General features: G+C 42.3%; 1 protein-coding gene across 5 annotated transcripts in view; it reads left to right on the top strand.

The window, feature by feature from the left end:
* The window catches only part of KIF13A (kinesin family member 13A), a 185,840-nt gene that overhangs the window by 149,661 nt on the left and 17,803 nt on the right, over nucleotides 1-18,376 (top strand). For all 5 annotated transcript variants that reach the window (XM_040432694.1, XM_040432696.1, XM_040432695.1 and 2 more), the window contains 9 exons: nucleotides 4,326-4,425; nucleotides 6,032-6,158; nucleotides 9,443-9,498; nucleotides 11,457-11,581; nucleotides 13,096-13,272; nucleotides 13,546-13,638; nucleotides 13,763-13,915; nucleotides 14,639-14,716; nucleotides 16,728-16,775. In XM_040432694.1, the coding sequence (XP_040288628.1) occupies nucleotides 4,326-4,425; nucleotides 6,032-6,158; nucleotides 9,443-9,498; nucleotides 11,457-11,581; nucleotides 13,096-13,272; nucleotides 13,546-13,638; nucleotides 13,763-13,915; nucleotides 14,639-14,716; nucleotides 16,728-16,775 (957 nt within the window). The remainder of the gene's footprint in view (nucleotides 1-4,325; nucleotides 4,426-6,031; nucleotides 6,159-9,442; nucleotides 9,499-11,456; nucleotides 11,582-13,095; nucleotides 13,273-13,545; nucleotides 13,639-13,762; nucleotides 13,916-14,638; nucleotides 14,717-16,727; nucleotides 16,776-18,376) is intronic.

Below are 18,376 nucleotides of genomic sequence, written 5' to 3' on the forward strand. Positions count from 1 at the left end.
ACGCTCTTAACATTCTTACGCGCAGTAGGCTTTGTTTCGAAGGTGGAGGTGCACACGAAACCACAAGCATATCAATACAATATACGTACATACTATTTCCAGACATGGGTCTTTCAGTGGAGCTGCATTTGAACTGGTGAAGGCACATATAAAAGGATACGTAGCCTATCTTAGCAAGCTTGGCTTTGATGGCTAAATGATGGTTCATCCAACAGCTATCCTCCCCAACTTCCCCATCAACATGGTAGAGAGGGCATGTTATTTTGATAGGTTGTCAGATATGTAGCCCCTAGACATCTGTTTACTGAAGAAGTATATGTCCAGTCTCCAACCAACCATGTCCGACCCTTGATGTCCCCCAAGACATTCATACTGTTCAAATACAGATTAGATACTCAGAAGATCATTGGGATAAGTCAAGAAATATCTGTTGTGTGTGGCCATCTTTCAGGGAGCTTGTCTTGTTGAACATGCTACTTTATCTTCAGGCAGTGTATTATAGAGCCCTTGAAGCAAAGCAGATTGATGTATAGTTTTTTGAGAAAAAAATAATTTATATACCGGTAGTTGTTCTCTCTGTACTTATGAGTCCAGCAGGAGGTCTCAATGATTAACAGCCTTCCCTGTATGAGCTTGCATACATAGATAATTGTCTGAGTATTCATAAGTACAGAGTAGGGGCATACACAGATCTCATAAGGCCCCACAGCAAAATTTTGTATGGCCCACCTTGCTCCACCCAGTTTCCCAGTACTCATGCATTAATCACATCCAGGCAATGCGGAATGCAAACTGCAACCCACAGATTACTGACAAATTTACTTTTTATTTTTTCTTTATTTACTAGACAACATTTTAAGTATAAAAAAAATTGTAATAATAAGTCACCCTTGGCCTCACCCACTTTATCCAGCTTCTATGTCAGTAAAGTGGAACAGGTGCTTCATAAATAAGGCACTCATTCTAAACAGCATTTTCAATGTATCTCCTGCTTTCCATCTGTTACAAAGCTGGCTGCCTGCGGTCACCACTAGGGGGAGCTCAGTGCATAGGAATTTGTGCAGTAACAAAATACTGAAAATGAAAACTGTAATCATCTGTTTACACTGAGTTTTCACATCAGAAAGAGGAGGAGGAGTTCAGCGCCAGATACCCCCTCCCACAGGTCACACAGCAGTCAGGTGGTCTGCCTCCATTGAAGGTACACCACTGGTCCAGAGAGAGCAGAGATAGAAATCAATAAAATATACAGATACTGGGACTTTTCACATAAAGCTATGAATCCATCTGCTCTGTAACATACAGCTTGTGGATAAGATGACATGTTCACTTACATTTTGAGAAAAGTGTAAAAATCATATAACGATTGAAAAAGTCTTTGGTCATCTTTATGTACAGCATGAAATCTAGCAAAAGCAGGCCCAGTGACTGGCTATTAGAGGAGAACTCGGGGGCTGTTTGGCGGTGACTCTTCCACCACTGTCACTGGGTCTTCTAATGATGCCCCAGTATGAATATCACCCACAGACCTGCCATAAGTTTGGAGATATACTATCTAATAAAAAAAAAAGTAGTTGGACAAAATAATGAATGTACACACACAAAGTATAGTGAATAAAAAAAATCTAACGAAAAAAATCACACCACCCATGCCAACCAAACTGTCACTATAGCCTCCACATTCACCAAAACACTATACATGCTATATATCAAAAGGACTGAAAGATGATTGGGAACCCTTTGAATCAATTTAGTTTAGTTTGAATCTGCAAATTAAAAAAATAAATACTAAAAAAACAAAATACTACAAAAATAAATACTATAAATATAAAAGAAATAACAGACAGCATGGCCTAAAAATAATTCTGATAGCCCAACAAATAAAACATGCTAAACCACTGTGTGCAGAATCACTGAAAGGTGGCTAAGCATTTAGGACCAAAGCAAGGTCGTTAGGGGTTAAAGGGAACCTGTCATCAACTTTATGCTACCCGTACTAACGGCAGGTGAGTTGATTTCAGCGGTCTGTCATTTAAAAGTTAAAAGTAACTGGTTGCCGAGAATCAACATCACAATCCTTGCAGACTGGGCCTGGAAAAGAGTCACGGCCACCTGAGAAGAGTCCTGGTTAGGGTCCATTTACACAACCGCAAAATGGGTCCGCATCCGTTCTGCAATTTTGCAGAACAGGTGCGGACCCATTCATTTTCAATGGGGCTGGAATGTGCTGTCCACATCCGCATTTGCGGATCCGCACTTCCGTATCCGCAAAAAAATAGAACATGTCCTATTCTTGTCCGCAATAAAAAGGCATTTCGGTCCGCAAAATGCACATTGCCGGTGTCCGTGTTTTGCGGATCCGCAAAACACATACGGACGTGTGAATGGACCCTTATTCATGGATCCCTGCTCTCCTGCCCACCTGCTGATGACTGACAGTCTTCTACCTAGTTTTCTCCCTTCTCTCTAGGAGAGAACTGCCAATCGTCAGCAGATGGGCGAGAGAGAAGGAGATTAGGAATAACCAGGACTCTTCTCAGGTAGATTTGACTCTTTTCAAGGCCTGGGCTGCAATGATTATGATGCTGGTTCTCGGCACCCACTTAGTGACACTGCTGAGATCTGTTTCTGTCACTATTTTATGCTGCCCTCAGTGCAGTCAGCATAAAGTTGATGACAGGTTCCCTTTAAGACCACTTCAAGTAGTTTTTATTTTTCTGGCATATGATAGTTAGGGCTCATGCACACGAACATATTTTCTTTCCGTGTCCGTTCCGTATTTTTTGCGGACCGTATGTGGAACCATTCACTTCAATGGGTCTACCAAAAAAAAAAGGAAGTTACTCCGTGTGTATTCCGTTTCCGTATGTCCGTATTTCCGTTCCACAAAAACAATAGAACATGTCCTATTATTGTCCACATTACGGACAAGGATAGGACTGTTCTATTAGGGGCCAGCTGTTCCGCAAAATACAGAATGCACACGGATGTCATCCGTATTTTTTGCGGACCGCAAAATACATACGGTCGTGTGCATGAGCCCATATACTGTACTCATAAAACGTGCCAAAAGTCACTTTAAACTAGATTCCAAATTGTCACAACAATTCCTTTCAATGGTTGAGCCCAATGAAAATTAAAATGCAGTCTAAACTATCTCAGACCTACCGTCACAGTCCTGTATCCACCATCAGGAGCGCACTGCCTGGTTATCTCTGGCCTTGCCGGATTCCAGAATATGAAGCATTTCTAACCTAGAAACTAATTTCCAACTATTGGAATTTCCAAGTGGTTGGAAACTGGATTAAAAAGTATTCTTGAATTACAAACATAAGATACATAATGACCAGGACTGATAAGAAGTTCATTTATTAGTAACCTGTACAACACGACTAATGATAATATGCTCATTCACAAGCGCACTAACATATGGCTTCCTACATAACGACGCATTGTTCCATTCCCACCAGACACCGGAGACCACAAGGCATGATGCATGAACGGGGTTAATATGCATGGAAACACATTCACACATGGACCTGCTGATAATCTCGCAACCAGCGGTGCGCAAAACTAATGGTGCAATTGTATTAATCTAGTTTTCTTGGATATCAAAAGGAAAAAAGCTGGCTAAGCATCACTCCAAGCTTTTGGCATTAAACCTGTTTTATGTTGTATCGCAGTGAGCGGGCCCATATTATTTCATAGCTGATTGCTATGTATCAATATGTATGATATCAACAGCTATCCAGAATTATAATTTTACAAGTCAATTGCTTTTTAATCATTTTAAAACTCCCTTTAATATATATATATATATATATATATATATATATATATATATAACAAAAAGAAATTCCGCAGCACTTCCAAGGCGTAAAATGAAAAGATAGTACTTTATTTACCAGACAGCAACGTTTCGATCCTTCTCTCTGGGATCTTTCTCAAGCAGTGAGAAAGATCCCAGAGAGAAGGATCGAAACGTTGCTGTCTGGTAAATAAAGTACTATCTTTTCATTTTACGCCTTGGAAGTGCTGCGGAATTTCTTTTTATTATATGCTTTGGAGGGGGACCGCCTTCATAGCTGCTTGCACTCCGCTGACATTGTTTGTCGCAGTGCGGCTCCTGTTGCCTTTTTTCTTATATATATATATATACACATATATATATATATTCTATACAATTTTGAAAGAAGCAACATAAAACTGTTTAATGGAATCACTTCTTAATTTTCACTTAATTCACGTGATGTGAGGGTAAATGACAAACGTGAAAGTGACCATGTTATAAACCTGTACATCTTTATTTTATATATTGGAAACAGGAGGAGGATTTGAATTGTGTCCGTGACAGGTGGTCAGATGCACTGATAAAACGCAAAGAGTACCTGGACGAGCATATTCAGAAAATCATCAACAAACAAGGTTTAGAAATGTTTTGAAAGTTTGTTTTTTTTTGTCCAAGAGGGGGAGGGGGGCTTAATGTACTGTATGTACTATAACTTACATACTATGTGAGTCATTTACTAACAGATATATGCAATTTTTTTTTGGCGCATATCTGTCGCAGATTGCGGTGCAAAGGTTATTTGCGCTGCAATCTGCTCACACCTGTTTTAAGTGTACAAAATGGTCTAAATCTACGCCAGCAAGGGAGCTGGCGTAGATTTAGACAGGCAGTGGATGCGCCGAAGTTATGTAGACCACCCCTCCATAAATTTGGCGCATCCACCGCCAGCTAAAGGAGTAGTAAGACCGGCCAGTCTTAATATCCCTTTTGGTTTATGGCTCATGGCAGGGCAGAGATGACTTAATTTATTAAGCGGCGTCTGCTTCCTAATAAATTAGATGCATCTTAATCCAACGCAGGGAGATCAAGACTAGTGTCTTGATAAATCTCCCCCATTGAGCTAAGAAGGGCAATCTTAGATCTAAGCAAGAAGTCATGGAGTTTGTATGTTCCTCGAGTTTCCTCTAGGTACTCTAGCTAGCTTCATCACAAAAAATATACTGAAAGATTATTTAGGATATGTTGGCACCATGGAAAAACAATGGGAATGGTATCAGAAGAATTCCTCAGTGGTTGATACCTTTTAATGGAAAAATTTGAAGATGATGACACAATTGCAAGCTTTCTATCTCTTCCTCAGGCATGTTATTACACAGTATCTGAAGATCCACATATTTATACATGACAGCAGATAGGAATAGTGAGGTATATGAGACAAGTGATGTAAAGCGGATCAATATGAGTGGAGCAGGTTATTCTTGTAAAGTTTTATTGTCCCTTGATGAATATTGGGTCCATGAATGTGATGAACCCAAGAGGTCTGAGGGAAAAATTCCTTAATTGGCCCATTCACACGTCCGCAAAATGGGTCCACAATCCGGTGCGGACCAATTCATTTTCAATGGGGCCGGAATGTGCTGTCCGCATCCGCATTTGCGGATTCGCACTTCCGTTCCGCAAAAAAATAGAACATGTCCTTTTCTTGTCCGCAATTAGACAAGAAAAGGCATTTTCTATGAGAGTGCCGGCTATGTGCGGTCCGCAAAATGCGGAACGCACATTGCTGTGGTTCGTGTTTTGCAGATTTGCAAAACACATACGGACGTGTGAATGGACTCTAAGGTATAGAAGGTCATAAATGCAAGCAACACATTCATTCCTCATCTGAGGGTGTCACAGGTTGTCCTGAGTTTGTACTCCTAGATTCTCCTATCACTCTGAGACTTGCAATTCCCTTTTAATATCAAGACTTCCATGTGATGATGTTGTGGTCATTGCTACAAAAATGTATGGGAATGGTTTTATGCATTTGTTCACCTATACCCTTGCATTGACAGCCCTTTGAGCAGCTAAACTGCAGTTCCTAAATGGCTTAGTGAACACTTAGATATTTTCTCACTTTAACCAATATCCCATCCTGCTTATGGCCAGAACATGACTAATTTCTAGTACCTGTAATTTGGATCCTGGCATTATTGGACTTTTAAGCTTCTGATAAATCAGAGACTATGTTTCTTCCAGAAAAGACTGAGGATGACATTGAGAGGGAAGCACGACTGGTCGAGCAGTGGGTCGGACTAACAGAAGAGAGGAATGCAGTTTTAGTACCAGCTCCAGGGAGTGGCATTCCTGGAGCTCCAGCAGACTGGTATGTTTTCAGATTCACTTTTATTGTTTTACTTAAAGACAAACTGTCGGGTTATTTTAGCCCCCTACACCACTACCGTATTGTAATACATTACATGATACCCCTATATAAAGTTGCAAGAAAAAGTATGTGAACCCTTTGGAATGATATGGATTTCTGCACAAATTGGTCATAAAATGTGATCTGGTCTTCATCTAAGTCACAACAATAGACAATCACAGTCTGCTTAAAGGGGTTGTCCGGGATCAAGATTTTTTTAAAAACCAGTTAAATCACTATTAATAGCGGTTTGAAGGTCCCCCCAGATGTTTTTAGCTATTTTTACACTTCAGCACGGCTCCTACAGTCCCCCACTGATTGTTTACCTCTCTGTTTGTGTGCGGTAACTTCCTGTCTTGATGCTCTCTGGGTCCCAGCGCAGCATCGCGTTGTTTCGAGTGTGTGCCTGCTCCTCCGTGCAGCCACCCCCCTAATTCATATGCCGCCTCCTGACGCAACTATACCTCCGCCTTAGTCACGCCCCTAAACTCCTCCTTCCTTGCTAAGAATGCGCCCTGCCCGGTGACGTGACCGGACAAGAGGGGCGTGGCTTAGCGCGGTCTGTTGCCGCCTAGCTACTGCCCCTCCATGCGCTTTGAATAATTAGAGGCTGACTGTGACGTCACCGGGCTCCTTGCGAAGCGGAAGGAGAGGCTTCGCTATGCAGAAAGGGACCCGGTACGTCACTGACGGTGTTAGAAACTTCACTTCCGGCTGAAAATTTGTGAAGTGAAAAAGGGCCATCAGAAATGTCTGGTAAGGCAAGGACAGGCATGAATGTAATATTTAGGGGACCATTGTACATGTAAACCCATGTTTCCAATCCCGGACAACCCCTTTAAACTAATAACACACAAAGAATTAAATGTTACCATGTTTTTATTGAACACACCATGTAAACATTCACAGTGCAGGTGGAAAAAGTATGTGAACCCTTGGATTTAATAACTGGTTGAACCTCCTTTGGCAGCAATAACGTCAACCAAACGTTTCCTGTAGTTTCAGATCAGACGTGCACAACGGTCAGGAGTAATTCTTGACCATTCCTCTTTACAGAACTGTTTCAGTTCAGCAATATTCTTGGGATGTCTGGTGTGAATCGCTTTCTTGAGGTCATGCCACAGCATCTCAATCGGGTTGAGGTCAGGACTCTGTCTGGGCCACTCCAGAAGGCGTATTTTCTTCTGTTTAAGTCATTCTGTTGTTGATTTACTTCTATGCTTTGGGTCGTTGTCCTGTTGCAACACCCATCTTCTGTTGAGCTTCAGCTGGTGGACAGATGGCCTTAAGTTCTCCTGCAAAATGTCTTGATAAACTTGGCAATTCATTTTCATTTTCATTTCCTTCGATGATAGCAATCCGTCCAGGCCCTGATGCAGCAAAGCAGCCGCAAACCATGATGCCCCCACCACCATACTTCACAGTTGGGATGAGGTTTTGATGTTGGTGTGCTGTGCCTCTTTTTCTCCACACATAGTGTTGTGTGTTTCTTCCAAACAACTCAACTTTGGTTTCATCTGTCCACAGAATATTTTGCCAGTACTGCTGTGGAACATCCAGGTGCTCTTGTGCAAACTGTAAACGTGCAGCAATATTCTTTTTGGACAGCAGTGGCTTCCTCTGTGGTATCCTCACATGAAATCCATTCTTGTTTAGTGTTTTACGTATCGTAGATTCGCTAACAGGGATGTTAGCGTATGCCAGAGACTTTTGTAAGTCTTTAGCTGACACTCTAGGATTCTTCTTCACCTCATTGAGCAGTCTGCGCTGTGCTCTTGCAGTCATCTTTACAGGACGGCCACTCCTAGGGAGAGTAGCAGCAGTGCTGAACTTTCTCCATTTATAGACAATTTGTCTTACCGTGGACTGATGAACAGCAAGGCTTTTGGAGATACTTTTATAACCCTTTCCAGCTTTATGCAAGTCAACAATTCTCAATCGTAGGTCTTCTGAGAGCTCTTTTGTGCGAGGCATCATTCACATCAGGCAATGCTTCTTGTGAAAAGCAAACCCAGAACTGGTGTGTGTTTTTTATAGGGCAGAGCAGCTGTAACCAACACCTCCAATTCTCATCTCATTGATTGGACTCCAGTTGGCTGACACCTCACTCCAATTAGCTCTTGGAGATGTTATTAGTCTAGGGGTTCACATACTTTTTCCACCTGCACTGTGAATGTTTACATGGTGTGTTCAATAAAAGCATGGTAACATTTAATTCTTTGTGTGTTATTAGTTTAAGCAGACTGTGATTGTCTATTGTTGTGACTTAGATGAAGATCAGATTACATTTTATGACCAATTTGTGCAGAAATCCATATCATTCCAAAGGGTTCACATACTTTTTCTTGCAACTGTATATTTGCAGAGTCAGCGCAACCTTTAAAATGTTATTTAGAGTACACAAACTTCTGGTCTGGGTATTGCATCCTCAAGAAGAAACAGCTAGCTTGGTCCCTAAATACACCACCTAGGCTTGATTGACAGCCCCAGGCCATGCTGCATCATCTCCAGCTACCTTCTTTGCATCGGGAGTACAGCAAAATGGCGCATGCGCAGTAAAGTGATACAGTATGTAGCTCCTTGACTTCATCTGTGTAGTGAATGAAGCAGAGGACTAGATGGCAGTTTATGGGGCTCAAATTGCCTGACAGGTTCCCTTTATTATATGTAATTAGTTATCAGCTTTAATCATTTATTGGACAAATTGCAAAAAATATATAATAAGCCAGCTTCAGTGCATTTTCCCATTATGATTTTTCCACCCATTATCAATATAGTCATAATAATAAAAATAATGATGCAATAAAATCGTCGCTTAAAGGGAACCTGTCACCGGGATTTTGTGTATAGAGCTGAGGACATGGGTTGCTAGATGGCCGCTAGCACATCCGCAATACCCAGTCCCCATAGCTCTGTGTGCTTTTATTGTGTAAAAAAACCCGATTTGATACATATGCAAATTAACCTGAGATAAGTCCTGTACGTGAGATGAGTCAGGGACAGGACTCATCTCAGGTTAATTTGCATATGTATCAAATCGTGTTTTTTTCACACAATAAAAGCACACAGAGCTATGGGGACTGGGTATTGCTTATGTGCTAGCGGCCATCTAGCAACCCATGACCTCAGCTCTATGCACAAAATCCTGGTGACAGGTTCCCTTTAATGCGTCATCGTTTGAGATACATTTTCTTCTGCCTATGATGCCTTTGTACATACCTTCATTGCTTTTGTTACCTCTGCAGGACGCCACCAGCTGGAATGGAGGCTCACATACCAGTCCTCTTCCTAGATCTTAATGGTGAGATCATTTATTCTGAAGCTTCTTCCTCTAGCTATTGTACTTTTCACTCCTATTGTTATTTTCCTAAGAGTAGGAAATAGGAAACTGGTCATTAATGACTTTCCTTAGTTATCAGGTTTACTAAAGTTGTTCACGAATCTTATCCCTATGTGATAATGAATAGAAATGGGACGGCTCACTCACTAGATACACGGATTGGTGCCAATGTCCAAAATAGAATCACCCCTTCAAAACAGTAAAATTTAAATAGTATTGGACCGGCACTCAAACATATGGGTTCACGCAGAGAACCAGTATAGTATGGTAAAATAGTGCAATTTAATAAAACATAAAATACATAAAAGCATACATACACATAATAGTGGGATGGATGAGGTAATAGGTAAATTGACTCATATAAAGTCCATACAATGCAAGTTGTTGAGGGGAATTAATAATGTCCCATATTTGTGCGAATAATTTCTGGAAAATCGATTGCAAACACTATCCAAGTAATGAATAGGAAAAAATCGATAGCAAACAGTCTTCAACTGTGATGAGTATGGCACTCACTTTTGCGCAGCTCTATGGCGTCCCACGTGTAAGAGCGCTTACCTTGGCGTCGGTTTAGTCAAATGCAAACGGCAAAGTGTAATTGCTTAAAGGGCTTCTGTCACCCCCAAAACACATTTTTCATTTTTGGGCTTGTTAAAATCCTTATTGAACGACTATTCCCTATATAGGGCTCTTACCTTGGTCTGTGGCTTTGTTTCATTAAAAATCGATCTTTTAAAATATGCAAATGACTTCACTACCAGCAAGAAGGGCGTCTAATAATACCATGATCGCAAGCCTCGACGTTGAAGCCGTCTACTTGCTGGTAGCAGCCACATCCTCCTTTTAAAAAAACGCCCCCTCCTCCTGTTGATTCCTCCTCCGGCTGGCCCTGTAAGCATTTCAAATCCCGCGCCTGTCTTCATTCCGCGCTCCCTCATTCGCCGATGACATCACCGAAAGAGAAGACGTCATCGGGGCAGGCGTGCTGAGGAGGCGAGCGTCCTTCTCTCAGAGCGTCTGCGCCGAATGAAGACAGGCGCGGGATTGGAAATGCTGACAGGGCCAGCCGGAGGAGGAAAGCACTCGCTGGCCCTGTCAATCAACAGGAGGAGGGGGCGGTTTTTTAAAAGGAGGATGCGGCGGCTACCAGCAAGTAGACGCCCTACTTGCTGGTAGTGAAGTCATTTGCATATTTTAAAAGATCGATTTTTTTTTTATGAAACGAAGCCACAGACAAAGGTAAAAGCCCTATATAGGGAATAGTCGTTCAATAAGGATTTTAACAAGCCCAAAAATGAAAAATGTGTTTTGGGGGTGACAGAAGCCCTTTAACTGACGTCATAAAATCGGATCTCCGTAAGATCGCTTCAATTATCGCGAGATGAGCTGTTTCTTTTTCTTTCTCTTTCGTATAATACAGACTCTGTCTACCGCGGCTAAAATCGTGGTGAAGCTTCGATCTTGTGATCATGTATCATTATCAGTAGCCAGCCGTTAATAAAATCGACCACCAGTCGGTTTGCTTACATTCGTTTCAGATGATAATTTCCTTGGTCTCTTTCAATGTTGCATGGCCATGCTTCAAATTTCTGACTCTTTATGAATATCCCATCGATGCACTATTTTACCATACTATACTGGTTCTCTGCGTGAACCCATATGCCTATGTGATAATGTTGGCTCTGTTTACACATTTTTGGCACGTTGACGGCCAGAAGAGTGTAGCATTTTGCACTATTCTGATAGACCCTTCATAATTCAATGGGATATGTTACGCTGTTCTAGGATCTGTTGCGAGATTTGCCATGACTCCTGTAAAAATCTTGAATATCATGAACCCTAGATGTGATTGTTTTCTTATACTTTTAGTGGAGTTTGTTACTATGTCTTTTCTTTGTGTACCATTTGTCTTTTTTAAGCTGATGACCTGAGTGCCAATGAACAACTTGTGGGCTCACATGCAGCAGGTGTTAATTCTATATTACCAAAGGAGCATGGGAGTCAGTTTTACTACCTGCCAATCATCAAGCACAGCGATGAAGAGGTAACCTACAGATAACAATGTTTTCCTACTTTTATCTAATCAAATCCAATGTGCATGTGGGACACAGACCCCAAAAATTACTTTTGTGTTAATGGTCTCATGCATATTCCTAGTTTAACGCTTTCACTGCCCGGACTAGTTTTGCACCTTTGACAAACACTAATAAAACCTGCATTATAAAATTTAAAAAAATGATTGTATTAAGGTCCCAAACCCATACATTTTCTGAAAGTGGACACCCAGAGCTTGTAGTTTTGGATGCCTTTTGAAGCAGATTTGCATCAAAATTTTTAAGGAATGCATAAAAATGTGTATTTGTGGCTAAAAGTCTGACCCAAGCAGAATCCTAGATGCTGAAAAAGCTGCAGCTGCAGGGTACAAGATTGTATATAAGTCAGTGTACTGCTTTGGACTACAGCTGTCACTTAGTAGTTAGAAATCAATTAAAAATGTTATAAAAAGTATTGGTGCAGCTCCGTCCCTACTAGAAAAAAAGACTGGGATATGGTGTCCATGTCATGCTTGGTAGAAGTGATGACATGGAAATACCTTTTAGTTTAAGAACAGAGTACTGTCTCATTGCATTAAAGCGCTACCAGACCTTACCCGTGGCGGTCAGTGAAGCACTGCCAAGGATTCTCCTGTTTAGTGCTGATATTACTGTTCTTAAAAGGGTATGCAATAACTTTTAATAAAAAAATGGGGTTAGTAAGGACAAAAATAACAAATAGTGAATGGTCACCTAACTGATTCCTCACCACTGCTTTTCAGCCGCTCCTCTCCACTTCCTCTTTTCAGCTCAATGAAAATGGCTTGGACTGCCTGCTCAGCCAATCACCCGTTGAGGCGGGTAACCACTGAAGCAAGTGATTGGCTGAGTAGGCAGACCAAGTTGTTTCCAGTGTGTCGAGCCCGAGAGGTGCAGGGACTGGGGCAGCGGTTGAACAACAGAGAATCGGTAAGGTTAAGGCCTCATTCTCACGGTCATTGCCGGCTGTGACCCGTATTGCGGCCCGCAAACAGCGGGTTCGCAATATGTGGGCACCGGCCGCGTTCTCCCTGTTAGTGTTGAGCGAACTTATGTTTTAAGTTCGGCGTCTAAAGTTTGAGTTCAGGTTATCGAAGTATCCCGTTATGGATTCTAAATTCCGTTATGGTCCATGGTAGCGGAATCCATAACGGGATACTTCGATAACCTGAACCCGAACTTTAGACGCCGAACTTAAAACACAAGTTCGCTCAACACTACTCCCTGTATCACGGATGCGGACCCATCCACTTGAATGGGTCCGCAATCCAGAAGGTGCGCTGCGGAACAGAGGCACGGAAGCGCTACAGAGTACTTCCATGGGGTTTCTCTCCGTGCCTCCACACCGCAAAAAAAATTGTTCTATTTCTTTGCTGTGCGGACGGATCCCAGACTCATTCAACTTGAATTTTAATTTAAAACGATAGCAATGAAATAGCCTTTTGATATCATTTACTAATGGAGTCTGGTTTACGGTAATTTCTAGGTCTCCGCCACTGCTTCTTGGGACTCTGCAATCCATGACTCAGTGCACTTGAACAGGGTAACTCCCCAGAATGAGCGCATCTATCTCATTGTGAAGGTGACAGTACAGCTAAGTCATCCTGCTGCTATGGAGCTGGTTCTCCGGAAAAGAATTGCTGTCAATGTATATAATAAGCAGGTAAGTGCCATGTTTTAAATGCTAATATTAACTGAGAAATATGATCCGCAAACCAGATAACCAGTTGCTTTGTAGTCAATGATCCGACCAAGGCCCACCCTTCAGACGTATGTTTATTTCACATACCTATGTGCTGAACAACTGAGCAGGAACACTGCTCTATGGGAGAATAGATCAGTTTTGTGGGGTGGGCAACCACAGGACATTGCAGCATTTCTGGTGAGCTACAAAGCTTTAACTATTTTAAAATCGGGAACCATTTTTTTCTTGCAGAGCTTTACGCAAAGCTTGAAACGAAGGATGTCCATAAAGAATATTCTGTATACCAGCGGAGTAAGCTATGAAATTGTGTCCAACATCCCAAAGGTGATTTCCTGTTTATTATGTCTGTGGTTTAAGTCTAGAATATCTGTAAAAAGCTTTCATAGAAATAAGTTCTGTTTAAGAGAGCACAACTTCAGAAATACATGACTATTCTTCTGATTGTCAGGCAACAGAAGAGGCTGAAGACAGAGAAACGCTAGCTTTGATGGCAGCAAGGAGTGAGTACGAAGCAACATCTGATGGAGAAACGTACATTGAAAAATATACACGTGGTGTCCTGCAGGTGGAGAATATTCTAAGTTTGGAGAGATTAAGGCAGGCAAGTAGACCATATATTATTTTTTTTTATCACATTTCTGTAGATTATTTCCAGTTTTAGGACTCCTGTCCAGACTTTCCCAGTAAAAGACAAAATTCAAGGTTGTTTAGAGATTCTGATATTGCTGACCTATCCTCAGAACAGGGAGGTCCAAATCCAAGCAACCACGCCTATCAGCTATTAGAGGAGGCCTTGGCTCTCCAGTGAGTGGTGTCACCTCCTCGCAGTTTACCAAGTATAGCACCATTCATTGGATAGTGGCTGTGCTTGGTATTAGAGCTCAGCCCCATTAACTTGAATGGTACTAAGCTTTACATCACTGGCCTAGGAAGAGTCTGCGGCACTCGCCGGAGCACCGCAGCCTTTTAAAACACCTGATTGGCGAGGGTGCCAGGAGTCAGACCCCCACCGATCTGATATTGATGACTTATCCTGAGGGTGTCAATATCAAAATCTCAGTCAAGCCCTTCAATTAAATGGGTTGTTTCTTATATCACAGCAATGCCTCTGGTAGAGAATACCCATGTATGCAGTGCAGAATGCCACAAAAAAAATTCGGATGAATTTATACAGAAGACAACCTCTGTATGAAATTGAAAACATATGGAGGTAGAATAAGGCCCCATGAGCCTCTATGGGTCTGAACAACATCGAGCCTGATCATATTGGGAACTGCTTAATATATATCAGTGTTTAATTTACAACTTATGTCTTTGCTTCCAGGCAGTTACAGTGAAGGAAGCAATTTCTAACAAGACTAAGAACATCCGGAGGAGCCTGAGCACCCCCAATATGCATAATGTAAGTATGTTTCTTTGGTGCACTTGAAAACACTGTGACACTGCTTCTGTTACTAGGAATATCACCAGAAAATAAGTAATATACTAAATTGTAATTATGTGACAAACGCATATCAAGAGATGTCAGTCATCTTTATCTTGTCAGATTTGTAGCAGATATATAGCATAGTTATGTATTCTTCTCTGTTTCTTATAACAGATATAATGTACAGAGCCATGATGATGTATTAGTGATATTAGTGTTTTTAGATATTATAAATTAATATTTCTATAACAATCTAATTGTATTTAGAGAGAAGAGGCTTCCCTTCCTGAAGCTGTTCATAATGGAGCATATATAATAAATAGTTAATGCAAAGTGTATTCAAGAAAAATAAAAATTCCTTCCACCCGTCTGCATTCCTACTGCAAATCCTTAGCTTGTTTCTTTTCATCCTTTCCATACTGGTGTCAGGGTGCTGCTGTACACAACACTCAGAGCCAAGGAGATGTCCCCCTTCTGCCGCTCCTCCTCCCTTCTCCCTCTCATATTTAATTAAACACTCAGAAGAAGAAACTGCAGCTGCATCCCCCTCCTCAATGTGTTTGTGGGACTCAGGAGTCTTGTGAAAAAATTACATAGGGTCTGCATAAGGATCTAGAGGATTCCAGAAGGAACAGAATATGTACATTTCCCTCATAGGCTATATATTAACTGATGCTTAAAGGGGTTGTCCGTGTTCAGGGTTGTCCCGGACATACCCAGACACCCTCCCTGATATGAGCATCAGAGAATTTCATGCTGAATAGTGCAGGTCAAAAGCTTTTTAGGAGATCTGGTGATGTATATGGCTCTCCATAGGGACTGTTAGGCGGAGGCTTCCACCCAGCAGTGAGCCTGGTGACGTCACAGGCACTAATGGGCGGGCTTTAGCTAAAGCCTGCTCATCAGAGCCGGTGATGTCACTGGAAACACTTCTTGGAGGAAGCCTCCCCCTAGTAGTGTTAAAAACTCAAACAAACAATCCAGTGCAGGGCAAGGGAGAGCATCGGAGCATGAAATGCTCCAATGCTAATATTAGGGGGGACTAACTGGGTGAAAATGGGGGTATGTCTGGGTTCAGATCCGAACCTGGACAACCCCTTGAATGGTAGACATACCGTTTAACAGTACTTATTGTAAATCACCTTAAAGAGAATTTGTCACCAGGAATTTCACTGTAAACCAGGCACAGTGCCTTGTAGGGCTCGGCTGAATGTGATCCATTGCTTCATTATGGAGAAAAAGTATTTTTAATAGATATGCAGATGAGCAGTTAAGTGGGCCCAAGCCAGTCTGTGCACCCTTGCCTCTCCTGCTTCCTCCCCTCCCTCCCATTCCTGATTGACAGGGCCAGGCAAGATGACTGTGCCCTGGCTCTGTCAATCAAGAAGAAGAGGGAGGGTACTGGGAGAGAGAAGCAGGAGAATCGAGGGTGCACACAGTGGCTTGGGTCCGCCCTCAGTGCACTTAACTGCTCACCTGCATATAGATTAAAGGTACCATTTGTCCAGAATGGAGCAACAGATTGCTAAGTGAAAGTTACATTCAGTTAAACCAGCCCTAAAAGGCATTGGGCCTGGTCTATCAATGAATTTCCTGGTGACAGATTCCCTTTATTAATGTTGTGTGACTAGCACTTTGCTGGCATACTTTTGCTGGTGGATGGAGACTTTTTAAATCAATAAGTACACTACTATAGAAACTACTAGGCGTATTTCTGGTGCAGATTGTGGCGCAAAGATTATTTGCGCCACAATCTGTGACTTTTCCCGTCTCACGCCAGGTCTAAAAAAGTGGGTGTGGGCGGAGAAGGGGACGTTCTGGTAGGAAGCTGGCTTACATTTAGACTGGCGCTGGATACGCGGAAGTTATGTAGAGACCGGCGCCTCTACATAACTTCGACGATCCACCGCCAGCTATAGGTCTTATAAAGAGTGGCGTCTAAAACAATGTCAATAGTTTTAAGGTTCGTAATATATCTGTTTTGTAGGTGTCATCTAGTCGTTTGGATCTGTCTGGCTGTGATGAAGATGACAAGGTAATTTTTATTTCAGATGGATTGAGTGAATACATTTTCATAAAAGGAAACCGTTTTCTTTTGGATGGAAAATGTAGTCAACCCTTAAAGAGGACCTTTCATCAGAATCAAGTATGTAAACTGAATATACATACATGGAGAGCGGCGCCCAGGGATCCCCCTGCACTTACTATTATCCCCGGGCGCCGCTCCGTTCTCCGGTTATAGGCTCCGGTAAAGTCATAGTTAGGCTCCACCCATTTGAGCCTGCCGGCGTCTCTTTCTCCTATGTTGTAGCGCTGGCCAATCGCAGCGCTCAGCTCATATGACTTTACCGGAGGCTATCACCGGAGAACGGAGCGGCGCCCGGGGATAATAGTAAGTGCAGGGGGGTCCCTGGGCGCCGCTCTCCATGTATGTATATTCAGTTTACATACTTGATTCTGATGAAAGGTCCTCTTTAAAAAGGGTTGTCCCAAAAATTTTAACTTATCCTCTATTGACAGGATAGAGGATGAGTGTCTAAACCAGGCATGGCCAACCTGAGGCTCTCCAGCTGTTGTAAAACTACAACTCCCACCATGCCCTGCTGTAGGCTGATAGCTGTAGGTAGCCTGGGCATGCTGGGAGTTGTAGTTTTGCAACAGCTGGAGAGCCTCAGGTTGGCCATGCCTGGTCTAAATAGTGGGAGTCTCTCCGCTGAGACCCCCACCAGTCAAGAGAATAGGGTCCTGTGTCCCCTCCTCACCATTACTGCTGTACCCCTGAGGACGCCAGATTAATAACGAAGCATGTCAAGGGGCTCCGAGTTTACGTTTGTAATAGCGGCAGTAGCTTCTGTGCTCGCTTCTAGTAGGGACCAGCAGGCAGTGTCTACTTCATGTATTACATAGTGGCTGCATTGTTGAGATTTTATAGCTTTGAGGTTTTTTAGTTGAATAATAAAAGGGATGTTTTATCGCACATACAGTATGTGCAGTTGTATTAACACTGATTTATTAGGTAATCTGGGAAATGGGTATTATATTTGTCTGAGTGCAAATGTGCAGTTAGCCGCCATTACCGGATCTCTTAAGTCTTTTAATGGATATTATTTTTCTTATGCACCTAATGTATATACTGTCATATACAAACATTGTCAGTACGTAGCAATTAAAGAGTTAGGACTACGGTAAATGTTAAAGTCGAGTAACTGTATGTATTACTGTAGATAATAGTCCAAGATAGTAGTGACAGACTCCCCTTTAATAAAAATGTGGGCATCCCCTGTAAATGTGCTAAAATAATAATAAAAAAAAGGAGATGCTTACCCCTTTAGTCTCCTGCCGCTTCCAGCGCTGAGCTGCAGTCCTCCTCGCTGCTTGCTGCTGATTGTTTTTTTTGGGCTGTAGCAGTGACTTTCCATGCACACAGGTCACCACTGCAGCCAATCGCTGACCTCAGCATTGACGGCCCATGTACTGCTGAGGCCAGTGATTGGCTGCATGGTGACCACAGAACATCGCTGCTGCAGCCAGGAAGATGAAGACAGCGGTGGAATGGACCAGAGTGCATCACTGAAAGCAACAGGGGAGAAAAGGGGTAAGTATCGCTACAGGGAGTGCCCGAGTTTTTATCGAACT

This window comes from Bufo bufo, chromosome 5 (assembly GCF_905171765.1).
Source record: "Bufo bufo chromosome 5, aBufBuf1.1, whole genome shotgun sequence".
In the NCBI taxonomy this organism is placed as follows: Eukaryota; Metazoa; Chordata; class Amphibia; order Anura; family Bufonidae; genus Bufo; species Bufo bufo.